Raw genomic sequence first — 19919 nt, forward strand, 5'->3', positions numbered from 1 at the left:
TTTAAAAACAAGTAAACTAACAGATGTAGAAAACAACTTCGAAAAAAATTTGACTTCGCCAGTGTGTAATTACTTGATCTTATTAATATGCTGTTTTTGAATCAGCATAACGTAGCTTCTAAAATTTAAGAAAGACAGTTTCACCATTTACCGAATATGTTGTTGTCCCAAACTAAAGAACAAATGGAAAAAGTTGATATTGCTTTGTTTCATAAAAAAGAATTGCCGACGTTGATACAAGAATCTTGTCTAAGAGAGGGATAAACCTTACTTTGTAAAAGATCACTCTGATTAAAAAAAAATCTCTGAAACTGACATTATCAAAATTCTTGATTCCAAGATTTACAACATATTTGTTACGTTTGGAGGACGTGTTTTTTAACAGAATGTCGGTATTTCAATAGGAACTAATTGTGCTCATCTTGCCGACTTGTTTCTTTATTATTAAGAAGATGACTTCATGCAAGAACTTCTTTGGAAGAAAGATAAGAAGTTAGCAACAGGAGCAATATCCTTTAACTTTACTCTCCGCTATAAAGTTGATGTTCTTTCACTAAATAATTCACAATTTAGTGACTATGTTGAATGCATCTATCCCATCGAACTGGATATGAAAGAAACAACAGATACAGTTTAGTAAGCCTTATATCTTGACTTACATCTAGAAATTGACAATGATGGTTGGTTGAAGACAAAACTTTACGACAAAAATAATAAGTTCAGGTTCCCAATTATGAACCACTCTAATTTTAAGTAGCACCATTCCAGCTGTGCCTGCAATCTCCCAATTGATATGATATTCCTGTGCCTGTCTTTCCTTTCATGATTTTTTTGATAGAGAATTGCAGCTCACAAAGAAACTTCTAAACCAAGAATTCCAAATGGTGCAGTAGGAATCATCCCTTCATAAATTTTACGGACACCATGACGAGTCGGTTAACCGGTATGGAAAACTGTTTCACAGATGATATCGGATATGTTCATTATATCGTAACTATAACCCCTTATCTTTTCATGACTGTGACATACTGAATTAAACTATTAACCGGGTGTGCAATAAAATGGTAAACAATCATAAATAAAAGCAATTTACCACAAACAATGATGTGCAAGCCGCTGGTTCAGCCTGAACATACACAAAATAATTTGGTAAAGTTGAGCATATTGATAATTAGTAGACATGAATCTTACATCCCCTGAACTTGTACACCGTTGCTAAATAACAACATCAAAACATACTGTTAATGAAAAAAAGCTTGAAAGGGCTTTGACTGATCAAGTTGATGATATTAAATTCGTTACAACTAAATTTCAAAAAATCTAAAAGAGACTGTTTGAAGTTCAATGTTTGATTTCAACTCTTTAATCAAACATATATTCCATCCTGAAATATCAATCAGTTTTTATTTCATTCTTATATAAAAATAAGAAGCTGTGGTATGTTCGCCAATTAGACAATGAGACAATATAACAACAATATCCCACCTAAGTTCAAATGAAGTAGCTGTAAGCAATTATAGGCAACCGGAAAACAACATTGAGAAAAATCCATACCGTATAGTCGGCTTCAAAAGGCACTGAAACGAAAATTATGAAACATTTCAATTGAGAAAATTAATAACAATACATTACAAAACAAAATTATAAAAAACAAATATGATATACATGAACCAACGACAACCACTGAAATTTCGTCTCCTGACTTAGAACAAGCACACAAATGAATATGAAGAATGTGGCAGGTTTAATTGTGTTAAATGTGGAACAGTGGTGTTGCATCACAACATAGAAACAAACTACAACAAATCAGTGATAGATAATAGATCGTTCCTTCTATTGCAACATAATCAAGTACTAACGTATTAATAAGCTAAACAAGCAAATAAATGCATGAATGCATGGTGGAATTAATATCAGATAATCTGAAACTCACATGACCAATTCACTCTTAAGAAATATGCTAAAAGGAAATGAGATTATTCACGTGATTACAGGAAGCAAATTACAAAAGATTTTTGTTTGTTTGTTTCATATCACATCATGTCAACCAAAAAATAATAATAACATGTATCTCATATGAAATGAAAGACATTATGTATAAATCAAATGTTGTGATGTTACCCTTTAACAATGTGCAAATAACATACTATGTAATCAGCTATAAATGGCTTTGACAAGACAAGATGTGGCCCTCTGGCTGATATTGGTATCTCGGGATGATACGGCATATGCTACAGATTTTGCCATGTATTATTCTCTATGTATTATTGATGATCTGTTATCTGATATATATATTAAAATGGCGGACAGGACAGACAGGGCTTCGGAGCTCCCACAAAAAAGTTATTAGTGATATGTTTTGTGGAATATGTATATTGGATTTTTGTGATATATCATGTCGAACATTATTTCCTTGATCAACAATGGGATCAAAAAAGGGAAAAGGAAAAGTACAGAAAAAAGTACCGAATGAGAAAAAAAGGAAACGAAGTTCAAGTAAGACACCGCCACAATCAAAAACAACAAAAATGGACGCCAATGTAAACAAAGTACAAAGTGTTAACCGCAATACACCATATACACCATATACTCCAGTGGCAGATCACTTAAGTACATCTCACAACATATTATATGGTAACCCGAGTAATTTAAACCATTTAAACACATACGGTCAAACTTCAATCGGAACCCCGTATCAATCTTATCCTATGGCTCCCCCAACAACTCCTGCAGATTTTCTTATAGCGAACCAACCTCTTCAAACTCATCTCAGCTTTAGCTCGCCACAATCTCAACCAACTGAATTCTCGATGTATAGTAAATTTGAAAATTTTATGATAGACTGTTCACAAAAACTTCAGAAATTAGACATACTCGATGAGATTGTTGTGAAAATGAATGCTATGGAACAACGGTTTGAACATTTAGACAGAAACGTAACAGATATGCGACAACAAATTAACGATCACAATACATCTATACAGGAATCATCAATACGATCATCGGTCATTGAACAGAATGTAGATTTTATAAAAAGAGAAAATGATAAACTTCAAAATGAAAATTACGAATTAAGGGACAGGATAGTTGATATACAAACTCGATCGATGAGAGACAATTTGATATTTCGCGGGATTCCCGATGTTTCTGATACCAAACAACCTGAAAATACGTAAGAAAAACTTCAAACATTTTTAACAAATGAACTTGGAATCGAAAACAATATTCCGTTTCACGTGGTACATAGACTAAAACCGCGCCGAGATAGAGGTCCGAGGGGAATCGTTGCCAAATTTGAAAAAAGAAAGGACCGCGAAATGGTGATGGCGGCTGCAAGAGAAAAATTTAAAGAAAGGGACACTCAGTTTCGTGTCCATGAACAATTCCCAGCGGAAGTTATTCAGAGAAGACGTGAATTGGTGCCGATCATGAAGGATGCAAGACAAAAAGGACACGTTGCACATTTACGTGATGATAAACTGTTTATCGACAACAAGAGATTCTTCCCGCATCCACCACCACAAATGCCACATAGACCACCGTTCCAAAACCAGCGACAAATGGAGCAAAGACCACCTCCTCCTTTTCCTGGTGCATAGGGATGTTGTGCAAGAGGAACAGAAAGAGATATCAGCACAAGTGAAAATCGAACTAACAATGCGGATCCTATTTTTTCTGAATTAAAAATTTGTTTTCTTAACGTATGTGGTATAAAACAAAAACTGTTGTGTCCTGAATTTATAGAGATGATTAAAAAATATGATATTTGTTTGTTTACAGAAACAAAACTGTCTGACATTGATATATTAAATATACCTGATGACTATATGTATTATTCTAAAATTAGAAAAAAATGTAAAAGAAAATCAGGGGGGATTGTAGTAATGTATAGAAATAAGTTAAAAGGTTATTTAAACTTTATAAATACAGATTGTGAATTTGTACAGTGGGTTAAGATTTCAAAACTTATTATAAACCAGAAAACTGATAGTTTACTAGGTTGTGTTTATATTCCACCATCGAATTCGAAATATTCAACAAGTGAATCATTCGATGAGGTAGAAAATGAGATGCTTAATATAAAAAAAAAAAGAGTCTAAATTGTATTATTTTTGGTGATTTTAATGCCAAAACTGGTAGTTTACCAGACTATATTATACCGGACGAGAATCTGGTTGATATTTTTGAATTTAACTCAGACGAGGATATACTTTCGTATATGTTTGACTACGAAAATTTACCTAGAAACAGTATTCCATTACACAGAGTTACAAGTTGTAATTGTGCACCAAATAATTACGGACACAAACTTTTAAATGTATGTAAAAGAAATAACATGTATATAGCAAACTCAAGAGTAGGTAATGATAAAGGTATTGGTAAAAAAACTTGTAATGATACAAGTGTTATTGACTATTTATTATTGTCATCTAATTTATTTCCAGTTGTTAAAGAGTTCGATGTTATGGAATTTGATCCATTGGTCTCAGATGTTCATTGTCAATTACATGTAGTTATTCAAGCTTCAGTGATTTTATATAATAGTAATGACGAACTATCACAATTTTGTAGTGAAAAATATGTCAAGTGGAGAAAAGAAAAGTGTTCAGAATTTTTAGATAATGTTAAAAGTGATCATGATTGTCAGTTAGAACAACTACTGTTAGAATTAGATAATTTAGAGGTACAACAAGGGATTCATCAAAATGAGATGAACAAAGTTGTAGAGAGAATTAGTAACTTTTTTCAATCAGTTGCTACAAAAACTTTTGGTAAATACAAGCCGTTTAAAAATCGCAAACCAAAAAGCGACAATAAACCTTGGTTTAACAAGCAATGTTTTGATAGTAGAAAAAAATTTCACAAAGCGCGGAAAAGGTACAGTTTTATAAAAAATGCTGATAATCGAAAACATATGAAAAATGCAAGCAAAAGCTATAAAATTGAAATTTCTAAAGCAAATGAACTGTACCAAAGAAATATTGGAAATAAATTACGCCAGACCAAAAAATCAGATAGTAAAAAGTTTTGGAACATTTTGAATAGTATTGGGTCAAATAAAAAAAAAGACCCTGAAATTTCGATTGAAGCTCTCTATGACTATTTCAAAGATATGAATAGATGTGACTCAAATACTGAGGAACCAGAAGTTAATTTTGATGTACATAATTTATCAGATGAATTGTATAACTTATTGAATGGTACTGTAACCGAAGATGAGATTTTAAAAAGTATAAAAAACTTAAAAAACGATAAAGCTAGTGGATGTGACAAAATAATTAATGAATATATAAAATGTACTGTACATGATCTTATGCCAATGTATGTTAAACTTTTTAATTTAGTATTAGATACAGGAATAGTTATGGTCTCTTGGTATTATGATTCCTATTTTTAAGAATAAAGGTTCAAAAGCAGACCCTGCAAATTATAGAGGTGTAACATTAAACTCTTGTTTAGGAAAGACTTTTTCATCAATAATAAATGAGAGATTAAATAGTTTCTCAGATGAAGTTGAACTTATATCAGAATCTCAGGCTGGATTTAGAAAGGGATTTTCAACTACCGATAATATTTTTGTGTTGCATTCAATTTTATCTATATTTTTTTCAATGGGCAAAAAATTATTTTGCACATTTGTGGATTTTAAGAGAGCATTTGACACTATTTGGAGAACAGGGTTATGGCAAAAGTTACAAAAATCTCACATTACTGGGAAAATTTTTACAGTTATTTATAATATGTATCAAAATATAAAGACATGTGTTCTATATGGTAACCAAAGTTCAACTTTCTTCAACTGTGGTGTTGGTGTTAGGCAGGGTGAAAATTTATCACCGTTTTTGTTTTCAGTATTTTTAAATGATTTAGAAAACTTTTTTGTGGAAAATGATGTTAAAGATTTAGAATATATTTCTAAAAACTGTGAAGAGTTGTTACACGTATTAGTTAAAATCTTTGTAATTCTGTACGCAGATGACACTGTTATTATGTCTGATAGTAAGGAAGAACTACAACATGCACTCGATGTTTTTGAACAATATTGTAACATATGGAAACTCGAAGTAAATATAGATAAAACAAAAATTATTGTGTTTAGTAAAAAAAAGGTACGAGACAACTTTGATTTTCATATATATGGTAATGCTATAGAAGTTGTAGATTCTTACAATTATTTAGGCATAACTTTTAATTATAACGGTAATTTTTGTACTGCTAGAAAAAGGATTTTTGATCAAGCACAAAAAGCAATGTTTGCTCTCTACAGGAAGATAAAACATATATCATTGCCTATTGATATTCAGTTACAACTCTTTGATGCTGTAATCGCACCTATATTATTATATTCATCAGAGGTTTGGGGTTTTCAAAATAAACAGAATATTGAGAAAATGCATTTGCAATTTTGTAAAAATATTCTTGGTGTTCGGAACAGTACACCAAATTTTATGGTTTACGGGGAATTAGGGCGGGTTCCGTTAGATATCACTATAAAACTTAGGATGGCATCATTTTGGTGCAGAACTATTAAAACAGAGAGCAAACTGTCAAATATCCTTCTAAGACCTATGATTAAGCTACATGAAAATAATCCTACCAAATTTAAATGGATTCAATATGTAAAATCTATATTTGATGATACAGGTCTAAGTTTTATATGGAACGATCAATTAGTTGTAAATATTGATTGGTTAAAAAGTATGGTTAAACAGCGATTAACAGATCAGTACTATCAGCATTGGTTCTCGCAGATACATAATGCATCTAGGGGTGAATTCTATTCTTTATTCAAACTCGAGTTTGGTTTGGAACCGTATTTATTGCGATTATTACCCAAGGACAGATATTACATATCTAAACTTCGATGCTCGAATTTGAAGTTACCTATTGAGACGGGTAGATGGGCGGGGATTGCTAGGGAAAATAGAATATGTACATTATGTAATGAGGGAATAGGGGATGAGTTTCATATATTGTTTACCTGTAAAAATGCTGATGTTTCTGCTCTTAGATCAAAGTTTATACCAAAATACTATGTAATGAATCCAAGCAAGAACAAGTTCATTGGCTTGTTGTCTATTTGTAACGTACAAGTTCAAAGGAATTTATCAATTTTTGTGAAGAAAATCATAAAATACTTTATCTAATTATACCAATTGTCTTTTAAAATATACTATGTATTTGTGTTTCGTTTGTCCTGTCTCGCTATGTATTATCTTAATATGTTTGTATATATTGTCCTCTTGTACACAAGTATGTGTCTGAGGTTATGAATAAAATCTTGAAATCTTGAATCTTGTTTGGTTATTGATTATCGGTATACATATATTTTAACAACGGTTATGTTGATGACACCAGCACTATAAAAACCTATGTTTTCTAGTTAATATTCATAAATCATGTCATGTCAAATTTAATGATATCTCGATTAGAATAGTTAATAGGAATTAAAAAGAAGCATGTGTTATTTGAGAATAGCTTATATTCTTGATCTTGTACTCATCTGTGCTGCATTGTCACAAATGTTTGCAAAGGAAAAAAATACACAAATACTTTTTAGTGTAGAGTGTATAGAAAGTAAGCAAGTCCAATCGGAAATAGAATGTGCAACGGAATGTACAATTTTAAAAAACTGTTGTTCAATCAACTATGATACAACTTACAGACAATGTTCATTATTTAATGCTTGTTGTCCTACAACTGAACACATGAATGGATCCACGACACTGATAAAGACTCCCATACAAGGTAGGTTTTATATGTTTTTTATTCAAATATTTTACAGATGCACAGCATTTTTGAAATAATGTTTTACTTCTTTTTCATGTAACATACATGTAGAAGTGGGACATTTAAAGACGTATCGTATCCGTATCTGATACGTTGACGCATCTGAAAGTAGCTGTGGGTTACTGTTTAATTAATCATTTACATGTTTAAAAATGACATGTATATATCGTTGTTTTCTTCTATGTTAGTTATCTTTTGGTCATTAATACACTCTTTTTATGACATGATAGACATCTAAACAATAGATATTTAAACCATACGCATATGTCAGGCCTGAATTTGAATAATAATGCAGATGCGTAATGGTGGTTTTATTACATTTTATAGAAAACAGGGATTTTGTGGCAAATTAAGCAAATATTTTGCAGAAAACCTCAAAATTCAATACAGAGATTTTCGTTATAAAATCATCTACAAAAATTACTCACTTGTGAGTCCATGAATATTAATGATCCAGTGTTTAATTTCAACAAATCATCATAAACAACCTTTACATTCCAAAAATACTCTTGATGAGTCACTATAGTCGAACGCACCCTAGAAGGTGTACTTGAATTGATCCATAATTATATCTTTAATGAACAAACATCATTGCTAGCACTACATGTAGTAATCCCCTATATTACACGCATTGAATTGTCAAACATTAGAGGACAAGGAGAAAGGATGTGGATTTGCTATAAAATGTCCATATGTTTAGCGTTGAACCAACATAAGGGTACACAATCCTTAACTTTATTTGTTTTATGATTGAACTTAACTCATATGTAGTTATAATATATATTGATACGAAAACACACGTGAATGTCAAATATGTGTACATGTTAGCTTCTAATGTCGTCCATGTATTGTTTTCATAATTGTATTATATGCACTGTAAATATATTGTTAATATATCTTTTTTAAGGGCAATAACTTGATTAAGTATGGATTAAAATCATTTTGACATACAAGAAGCAACTCCAACTACTATTATGTAAATATAATACACCGTGATACGTCAACGTATCAGATACGGATACGATACGTCTTTAAATGTCCCACTTCTAATTATAACTATAAAACGCCATCCATAAATACATTTATTGGTTACCACACGCTCAGGACACAGGATGTCATAAACAAAAACTTGTTGGAAGGCTGTCTACTTTTCCTGTTTGTTTTCGTTAATTAATTTGCACATACATCAGACCATTAGTTTTTATCGTTTTGAATTGTTGTATATTTGTTATGTCGATGATTTTCATTATTGACTAAGTGGTAAAGGTTGTACTATTTGTTGAATGACTACGGTAACCTATAGTTGTTAATTTTTGTTTCATTTGGTCTCTTGTGGAGAGTTGTCTCATTGTCAATCAATCACATCTTATTTTCATATGTTACGTGCACTTATTATTTGCAATTGTTTCACAGTGAATTTTATGCACGCAAATATGAATATTGCCTTTTTTACTGCTGAATTGTTTTTTGTTTACAATTGTTCTGGAAGACTAGCTCTTGTGCAATATTCAGCACAGTAATTTGAAGAAGACGTCGATAGCAAAAAAATACAAAATTGGAACTTAAACTATGGAAACAACATAAAAGTCCCAAAAGGTAGTTCATTTACTAGGACATATTGGTTGCCTTAAAAAAAAAGCATGTCCATAACAATCTTGGTACTGTATGTCTCTTTTAAAAGTCTTTTCAACTTCATTTTGCGAACTTCTATCAGTAAAAGTTTTACATGATATCGTTTTTTCGATTCAAAAATTAATAAACAAAAAGCAGTCTTTCTTTTAATTTTGAGACTATGCATACCATACTGAACGATAAACTTCGAAATTAGAGGATTAGCACAGAAAACGTCGATTCTTTTGATATCTTTTATTTAAGATTATTTTTTAGGTTCACGTTCAAAATTCTTATATAAAAAATAGGAGATGTGGTATGATTGCCAATGAGACAACTGTCCACAAGCGACTTAAATGAAACAGACAACTTTAGGTCACCGTACGGCCTTCAACAATGAGCAAAGTCCATACTGTATAGTCAGCTATAAAAGGCCCCATTAAGAAAATGTAAAACAATTCAAACGAGAAAACTAACGGCCTTACTTATATAAGAAAATAAACGAAAAACCAATATGTAACACATAAATAAACGACAATCACTGAATTACAGACTCCTGAATTGGGACAGACACATACATATATAATGTTAAACATGTTAGCAGGATCCCAACCTTCTCCCTAACCTGTGATAGTGTATAACAGTACAACATAATAACGAACTCTACAAATCAGTCGAAAAAGTCTGAAATCATCAGATGGACAAACATACAAGTGGACGTGGCCGAGTACTTGTACATCCCGACAACAAAAAGACACTAGCAACAGATCTGAGAGTAATCGTAGTTATCTGACAGCTAGTTCAAAGCCACTGACAACTAATAAAAAAAAATCATTCATCTAAGACTAAACTATCAATCCGTTCACATCCAACATCCAATGGATTTAGTGTAAAGATGTCATAAACAGTCAAAGATAAACATGACCTTGTGCAATGCTAAGTTGCAGGTATCGACAGATTGTAGATCAATGAATGTGTATACAAATGTATTTATATAACATACTAGTAATATTTAGTTTGCTTTTAATTTACTGATAACAAAACCAATATTTATACCAATAAGAACAATATTCAATGATCTCATTACAGTGTTGAATTGGTAACCCTTTAGAAAGTTAATTTAAAGGAGCGATAAGTTTACAAGGATCATTTCTATAAATTTCCGGGCACGGTTAACAACAATTCCGTAAAAATGAGGATGTGCTATCCCGTTTGAAATAAGTTTTCTAAACTTCAAAACAAAATCTTTATATTTATGGAAAAATTAAGTACAGGTTTTAAGTAATTTGTGGTAACGATATCCCTTGCTAAATAATTCACCAGTAATACATAGATTGCGTTCGTTAAAATAAAAAACGTCACAACAGACACGGGCATAGTTAAATGTACCCAAATTTTGACTATTTTATTTATTGTGTCTGTTTAGTTTACGCATCAAATATAACGGAATTTGACGAAACTGTCATCAAAGTGAAAGGGTTAGCGATATAAAACCAGGTTTAATCAACCATTTTCTACATTTGAAAATGCCTGTACCAAGTCAGGAATATGACAAATTTTGTCCATTCGTTTTTGATGCGTTTTGTTATTTGATTTTGCTATGTGATTATGGACTCCGAATTGATTTTCCTGTAAGTTCAGTATTTTTGTGATCTGACTTTTTATCAAAAAATTCCAAATCGAATTTGTATGACGATATACAAAAAGAAATTCAGAGCTAAACATATGAAACAAATGGAAAACGACTGTATTCCTGCATTGGTACAGGCATTTCCTTATGTAGAAAATGGTGGATTAAACCTGGTTTAACGTCTAGCTAAACTTCAAAAATGTTTTATAGTTGCATAATAATCAATTATATTGATAACGCTGTATAAGCAACAACAAAAAACAGACATATCACGTAAAATTGTAAAAAATAGGGGTACAGAATTCAATATTGTGTTATAAGCTTAATCAATATAAAACAAAAACATATGCAAAAAAAAAACGCAAAGGCATATAGACTCAGCACAATAGCCAGAGGCGGATTTAGGGGGGCAGGGGGACCCCCCCCCCTTTCTGGGAAAAGATTTGGTTTCTTATATAGGGAATCTTTGAAGCGTAACCGGAGCAGGCCCCCTCTTAAGCAGTCAGTGGGTCCCAACTTATGATAATTTCTGGATCCGCCATTGATGGCGAATCCGAAAGACGAGAAAGGATAAAAATTTACGAACACAAATAAAAGAATACTATGATATTTATAACACGTTGTTAATATAATAAACAACGTCATTACCTAGAATCTATCTTTTAAGATCTCCGTGTGTCATTTGTTATTTTAATTCATAATGTTTATCAACAAGGTCTTGGTCTCTTCTGGTGAATTATTTTTAGATAAAAAACGAAACGTTCTTTGACATACCTCTGGTTTTTCAACCTTCTGCTCAGATACTGGTGACATTTATGATGTAAGTTTGAAAATGAGACAGAGGAAGCCGTGTGTGTTGTTTCTTTACTTTCTAGTTTTGGAGGATATATTTATGGATTTCAATCAGAAAAGTTTTGATCATTAATAGAAAGAATATCATCAATATATCTGAATGTGAACTAATCTTTGATAATCTTGTTTCTGACAAGTGTCTGGTGGAACTCCGACTCATATGAAAATAAGAAGAGGTCGGTAAGGAAAAGACAAGTGCGTTGACTATATATACTATAACGCGGTCAAAATTGAAGTTGTGATGTCTACTTTTAAAGTAAACGCGTTCGGTTAGTTTGAAGTTAACGTGCACTTACATGAGATTTTACATCTGTACATGTACGTGCACTTAGAAAACGCGCGTTTACTATTTCAGTTATCAATTATATGAAAAATAAACTTTTTTGAAGTCTTTCGATCAAATTCTAACGATATATTCAAATTTAAACAGTTTCATTCTCTTTATTTCCAATGACTTATCCATATGTTGCAAATGGTTACCGTATATTAATAAATTAGCTTTAAAAAAACAATAATGAAATTATTGGATAATCAATAATGAAATACTGAGAAAAGTAGTTTTATATGATCTACACACAAATCGTGACGGAAGATTTAACTAGGCGATGCTTCATGACTTGAAACAAGACAGAAAACATAAAATGATTTATGAGAGATTTGTTTTCAGACAATACCCTCCATCGAAAATATACGCTGCAGTGCACATGATGCATGGTTTACTGCATTTCGATTGTTTTGTAGACAGACTTTGTAAACGACGTATAATGGCAATTCTATTAACCTTTACGTACCTGCAGATCAGATCAGAGATATTGCTTTTTTAATAGTAAAGAATGTCCATCTAAACAATTCCTTCCTTGTTATGTCAGACAATTCATCCTTATGTATATAAAGAGCAACCAGTGTACATTCAGTGCACGTTTTTATCATATAATATATACAATTGCACTTTGTATTGCTATCGACATAATATATGTAACCATTGGGAAAAACTTTTCATCCTGAAATATTATTTTATTGTCGTTATATGATATTCTAGAAAGAAGGAAAGTATAGGTACATTCTGTTGAAGCTAACAACATTTTTATACATTTTGACATCAAATTCCTTCCATTTAATGTCAGATATTTCATTATAAAATGTAAAAAGAATTTAGTTTATAAGCAATAGATGTATAATATAAAAAAGAAGACATATTTGCATTTTTTGTTTTACAGTTGTTGAAATAAATATTAAGACATTGTAGAAACCGTAAACTGAAAAAGCCTTCAAATTGTGTTAAACTATGCATTTCTATATACAAAACGATCTAAAGTATAAGGCGATAACATAACATTTTGATAAAACAGAAATTACCAAACCTTATATGATGATGCCGAAAGCACATTTTGCAATTTTCAACTACAGTTCCTTCATTTTACATAAAATTAACTTACATAAACACCAATACCTGATTATTATAAAAAGAAATACATATTGGCCCATTGTTTGTCTTCAACATAAGTTTTAGAAACTTTGGATTTATAGAGTCTTCAATGTCTTTACACTATTCCATCCGGATTACTAAAACAAAAAAAAAACAAATGCTTACTTCATGTCATATTCTTATAAAAGGGAAATTCTTAATTCTTATGTTAATGCTGACTTATTTTTCCCTTCTAAGTCAAACAATTCATTCGTGGGTATAATGGTATTAAAATTACATGTATCGTGCCTGCACACAAAAAATAAAAAAAAATATCCTTAATTGTCTCAAATTTACTTTATTTTGTTTTGAACACCACTGATGAGAGGTATATTTATGAAATTTGACATTTGAGTAGGTAGGTACATAACTCATACACTTATTCAAATGGTTAAGTTGATAGGTATGTTAAATAAATAAATAAAATTGAGAGACATATATCTATTTTAATTCTGTTTCTGTCAACAGTGATATAATGACCATCTTCCTTTGCTACAACTCGGTCAATTACGTACCTCCATCTCAAATAATTTGAGAGCAGCGGAATAACCCGAGTTAAGCCGACTCGTCTATTTTCTTATTTCAGAAAGGGTTGTCACCCCTACACCGAAGGATTGCAGTGATCTTTCATTGGGAACGTGCAGTGGAGTATATATCATACGACTACAAAACAGTGTTAATCTGACTGTGTTCTGTGACATGGAGACTGATAATGGAGGTTGGACAGTAAGCCAAATTTTTCAGTTGAAAATTTATTTAAATTTATCATAACAAATATATGATTGAAATATGGGCGAAAGATACCAGGGAGACATCCAATATCATGAGTTGAAAATAGATTGACATCGTCATGGCTTAAAATGAAAGATACAAACAGATGAACAATACAGTAGACAAAATACAGTATACAAATATTAAGACTGAGCAACACCAACCCCACCAAAACCCGCTGTTGATCTCAGGTGCTCCGAGAAGATAAGCAGATCCTGCTTCATATGTGGCACCCTTAGTGTTGCTTATGACTAGTTTAGTCCTTGTTGAGTTTTAGCGAAGATAATAAACGGAAAAATATTTCAGCAAGTTCGATTAAAAGACGGTATATAGCTTAAAACATCAAAAATCAATTCATTTTGACTATTGAATTCAACATCCGCCAAAATCTGCAGTTGAATTGAATATCTGTAGCTACAAAATTACTTCAGGAGCGATGTCAACGTTAACGTAATTGTGTAATTTATAATCTATCTAATTCAACGAATTGTTCCAGTTCTTATATTTTCATGGATAATGTTCTTATCATTCACAAGTCATCTCACCTTTTGTAGGTCATTCAAACCCGATTTGACGGAGCAGTAAACTTCTCGAGAGATTGGAGTGATTACAAAACTGGATTTGGTGAAATCGCAGGAGAACATTGGCTTGGTAGATATGCTTATATGATTATTTATAATGAACATCTTGAAAACCAAAGATTCAACAGGATTGAGTTTTGAAATAGTTGATACGTCCACATAACCATCTATTCGAAAATAACTAACAAAAAATTGATGTAGTCATTTTTAACGTTCAACCATTGATACGTATACAAATTCGATTATGTGTCTTTAGAATATCATGCCCCGATTGCATTATAACATATCCATGTCCAGTAAGGCGCAAAAAAGATACACGCGTAAAATAGTAAACTGTAAACCTAAGTAAAATCAAAGGGTCAGTAGGTTTACAAGGATGGTTTGAACCCATCAACGTTAAAAAGAATGCACTGTCCCTTCAACTACATTTTTATACGGGTTTTGCAGGTAGAATCACATTCAAAAACAAAATAGTTATGTCTATGAAAGAATTTAGTAATTGTAGTACCGAAATCCTTGCCTTAACAATTTACCAGTCATTCCATTGTTACTCTCACTAAAATCTAAAACTTCACTGCAGACACTAGCTAGTCCAGTGAGTTGCGGAATGCTCATACTGTAAGAAAGAAGAAAGGACCCTTTTTTCCAAAAGTATACAATTGAACGAACTCCAAGATCGTCTTTTTGTCATACGTGTGAAACTGAAATATAGATATTTGAACATGAAATAAGTTGGTGTTATTGGGAAACATTCAATCGTGTCTTTGAAGATTGTTCTTTCATTTCATAGAATTTGGGTCAATTTGAGCTAGATGCATTTTGTATATCATTGTCCATTGTTGAACACTTCTCGACTTTTTATCAATGGTTGAGTTTGTAAGTTATTTTCATTTATTCGTGACGGATGCGAACAGTATGTTAAAATATCAAGTAAGCATCAATTGCATATAATACACTGTTTTAAAAACACTCACTGTCACCTTATTCGTAATATTGCAAAAAAAATTGTCTCCTAACATAATAACAAAATAACACGAGCTACTATAACAAATGTTAACGAAAACGGTGTTAACAATATCATCATTATTTGTTTTATTTTTTTTTCAGGAAATGATAATCTTCACATTATTACTCAGAAAAATTCCTACAAAGTTCGATTTGACCTTGAGGATTATTCCGGAAATGTGACGTATGCTATCTACGACACTTTCAACGTTGGTGACGACGGATCCAACTACCTACTGAACATTTCTGAATATCACGGAACAGCAGGTACTAGTTTTGACCCTTAAAAACGATCCTGTTCCCCATGAACGATATTCCTAATTCCTACTAAGATTATACATATCATACAAAAGTTCATGATGCATATAACCATACTAACATGACTAAGGTTATAAATATCACTATTTAGGTTCTGCATAACTATACTAAGATTAGGTATTTTCCTAATAAAATTATGCTTAGCCCTACTTAGGCTATGCATTGTCGTTCTTCTTACACAGCCCTACAAAAATTATAAATAGTCCTATTTATATTTCACAAAGCACTACGTATGTAACATTTATATGTAACCTTTACAAGGTGAAACTTAGCACTACTGAAATTATAAGAAGGACTATTAAGATAATAAATAGTCCTACTAGCGATAATGAACATCATGAATGTAGTACATGGCGCGTGTAGATGAAAACCCCATTTCTTATTACAATATACATTATTCCATGAACAAACCATTTACAATTACACCATTAAACAATACGCCATTCCTCATTTCACAATACACTATAGTTTCATTGCATATTGATGGTTTAAACAGCACTAATTGAAAATCTTAAGAAATTCTTGTTACTTTTTCGTACTTTTTAAATGAAAAACATGCCAAAAATAAATCAAAAAACACTAGCGAGAATGATTTCCTGCCAAAGTTACAATTGATTATATCCCAAAACAAGGTCACTGACCTATCATTTTTTTCCAGTTTCGTTACTTATCAAATTTCAATTATAACAGTCGCTTAAAAGCTCAGGGAGCGAATTACTCAGTATTCAATGAATGCATATGACAAGCAATCAATTGATCGTTTGTCTGCGTTAAGGTAGATGGGGTGTCTAAATTATAATCCATAGAATTTTTAAATTATTTGCCAAAATGTAGTTTAATTCATGCTTTTTAAAAAAATAATAATAAAAAGAATGGGTCACAGGGCTTATTTTCATGCTACAGGTTGTTCAGAATTGACAGATTATGTATAGATTATGCATGGAAACCCCAATGTCATAAGACGAAAACTGCACAATAGAATTTTGAGATAAAATATGAGAAGATAGCTTTAATAGTATGCTTTTCACTGGACCCGTTTTCTTGCTGCATAATAAAATAAAGAAATTTGTAACACAATCTATTGTAAAAGAACCTTTATCTGAATTATATGCCCTTACATTTTTGTTGCCTCCTCTGATGTGACAAAGTTTGAAAAAAAATGAATCAAACAAAAGTTTCTGTATTTTTTGTAAAATACAACCATAAATATTATAAAACATCTCATTTTCTATATTGAAATGAAATTTCTTACACATGAATTACCTACTTCTCTCCAAATTTGCACATTCTATCAAAGATCTAGACCAATGTTTTCTGGTATTTCAAAATCCAAGATGGAGGAAGACAACCTATCTACCTTAATAATAATAAAAACAATCTTCCAATCGTTTGTTAATTCGCCACTTAGTTGAAAAAAAAATCAGTTATAAGTCATATTCTCAACTAAAATTTTGAATAGGAATGAGAAATATGTCAAAGAGACAACATTCCAAACAAAGAGCAGATAACAGCCGAAGGCCACCACAAAAGAATTTTTCCGTCATTTTGTTTAATTGTTTTACAGGTGATTCAATGAGAGATCATTTTAATAATTCACTGAACGGGATGAAATTTACCACACATGATAAGGACAACGATATTCACGATTATAATTGTGGTATTGTAAAGAAGAGCGGGTGGTGGCATGCAACCTGTACATATTCCAATATCAACGGAATTTACAAAGAGGACGTTTGTGAAGACAGCAACTACTGGTTAACTTTTGGAGGCAAAAAAGGACTGAGAAAGACAAAAATGATGATGAAACCTAACTTGGAAATATAAACAATTGAACAGATCATGAAAAAAGTACCGTTCAAGTATTGAATCACAAACAACGTTTTTTGCATGTGTTAGATCATGTTTAGACTAATAATCAATAATTCTCATATAAAGAGATATTTTGTCAACTTGTATCTTATCAACCAGTAATAAATAATAATAATTGTAAAATTGCAGAAACATTACAATTGTAGGGTGGAGCTTGCATTTTAAATTTCAATTAACGATTTCAAATTTTCTTCTATTTGTTGGCCATATCCTACATTTTAGAGGCTGGAAAGAGATTCAAATTTTTTGCTTTAAAATATATATTACCTTTAGAAATGCATTTTTACAAAATTTTCATCTTTTTAAATCAAATTAATGAAATATACGTTTAACTATGTTATAACGGAAACTGCGTGAACTTACTAAGCTAGAATATTGTTCGCACTTATTACAATGTTTTGAAAGTCTTTGTCAAGATTCCATTAGTTAATTGTATTGATTTTACGTATTACGAAAGAGATATAACACAAATGAATAGAAACAAACCAACTGAAGTTAAAAGAATTATATTGAAATCAGAATTGAATACAAAAGTTATTCAGCAACTGTGAACTGTTTTCATCGGTTGATAACTCAGATTTATTTTTTTTTAACTTACATTTTTTTAATTTACCTTGGAGATCGGTATTGCTGTTGTATTTGTTTGCCTTGAGTAAATCCTAATATTTGATTGCTGTTTGCTTAACGTCCATTATATATTGTATTATAAATTCTCAAAATTATCAATTAAAGTAAAAAAACATAAAAATGTATACTTACATATATAAAAAAAGAAGCTTACATTCGAAAATCGAATATTCAAGTAATCTTTTAAGTAAGATTGACCCGAATTGAATGTTTACAAACTATTTCTGACATTTCAAAAACTGCCCATTATCTTTGTTGGACAAACTTATCTCTTTATAAATGATTTACCTTCATTAAATATAAATATGACTTGTGTATGAGATTAAATTTTATATTAATAATGAACTACTACAAAATTTATCTATGTATCTTAACAAAATGTAATGTATAACATTGTAGAAGTTCCACAATTAAGCATTTAAATATTTTCGACAGATTTATGCACTTTTTTCGACAAGCATTTTTAATCCCTTAAATTCGTTTCTGTGATACATTGTGCCATAGACGTTAGCCTGCTTTTGATTTTTCGAACCTTTCTTTTAACTGGAGAGATGTTTCATTTATAACATGAACACTCTATGTTTTTTGTTTTGTTTTTTTTTAGTAGCACACATATTTTTCATTTCAGTAATTATATTTTTTACATGGTAATATTCCTTTTTTCATCTTTTGAATACGTTTCCAAATTTTTAACTTATATTTGATAATTTGTAATAGCAATCTTATTTTAGACTTAATATAGAGTAATATTGTTTTAGATTTAGCGCTATAGAAAAATTGTAATAATAAATAATAATGCACACTTTACACTTACTTGCCAGAAGGATTTTTTAAAGAAAAAATTCCAGGTAAAGCGTCCAGTGGAAGTGAGAACAATTTACAATTTTACATTAAACTAGAACACACCCGTGATATCGCGGGTCCGTGGCTAAATTAAAGTATATAACTATGCGTAAGCCTTATTTTAGTATTGTTATTGTCATCTGATAAAGTCATGCCGATTATAAGATGCACAGTTTTCTCTGCTTTCAAAAACTTTCTGTTTGAACCCGTCGACTTGGAACTAATCAACTATTGGTAATATTAATTATTTGAAAAATAAAAGGGCCTGCAATGGAGTATTTTTTAATCAACAGCATTGTCCTATATTAGTTATAAATAAAATGAATTCTTTGATTCGCTATTTTACGTCATGCCGGCTAAAAAAATAAAATTTGAATACATGTTATGGGTCTGTACGGGAGCAACTATTAAAACATCAATTAAGAGTTTAAGATGGGTTATGGGTTTTTTGTCGGAGTTATAAACCATTTTTTAATAGTTTTTCGACGCTTTATATCAATCAATCAAATTATTTTTTTCAAGATCGATAATTACCACCATTTCAGGTGCACAGGTT

At 31.1% G+C, this 19919-nt stretch overlaps 1 protein-coding gene across 1 annotated transcript; it reads left to right on the top strand.

The window, feature by feature from the left end:
• Positions 1-13943: 13943 nt before the first annotated feature.
• LOC143046479 (fibrinogen-like protein A) lies at positions 13944-15993 on the top strand. The gene is made up of 3 exons (XM_076219637.1): positions 13944-14075; positions 14675-14771; positions 15809-15993. The coding sequence occupies exons 1-3, from the start codon at positions 14049-14051 to the stop codon at positions 15991-15993; spliced, it is 309 nt and encodes a 102-aa protein (XP_076075752.1). The 5' UTR covers positions 13944-14048.
• The last annotated feature ends 3926 nt before the right edge of the window (positions 15994-19919 follow it).

This window comes from Mytilus galloprovincialis, chromosome 9 (genome assembly GCF_965363235.1).
Source record: "Mytilus galloprovincialis chromosome 9, xbMytGall1.hap1.1, whole genome shotgun sequence".
NCBI lineage: Eukaryota > Metazoa > Mollusca > Bivalvia > Mytilida > Mytilidae > Mytilus > Mytilus galloprovincialis.

Excerpts from the sequence above, each read along its gene's own strand:
- LOC143046479 (XM_076219637.1), top strand. The coding sequence starts at position 14,049 with ATGGAGACTGATAATGGAGGTTGGACA. Across the intron at positions 14,076-14,674 it reads CTGATAATGGAGGTTGGACA|GTCATTCAAACCCGATTTGA; the intron begins GTAAGCCAAATT and ends CACCTTTTGTAG. Across the intron at positions 14,772-15,808 it reads CGCAGGAGAACATTGGCTTG|GAAATGATAATCTTCACATT; the intron begins GTAGATATGCTT and ends TTTTTTTTTCAG.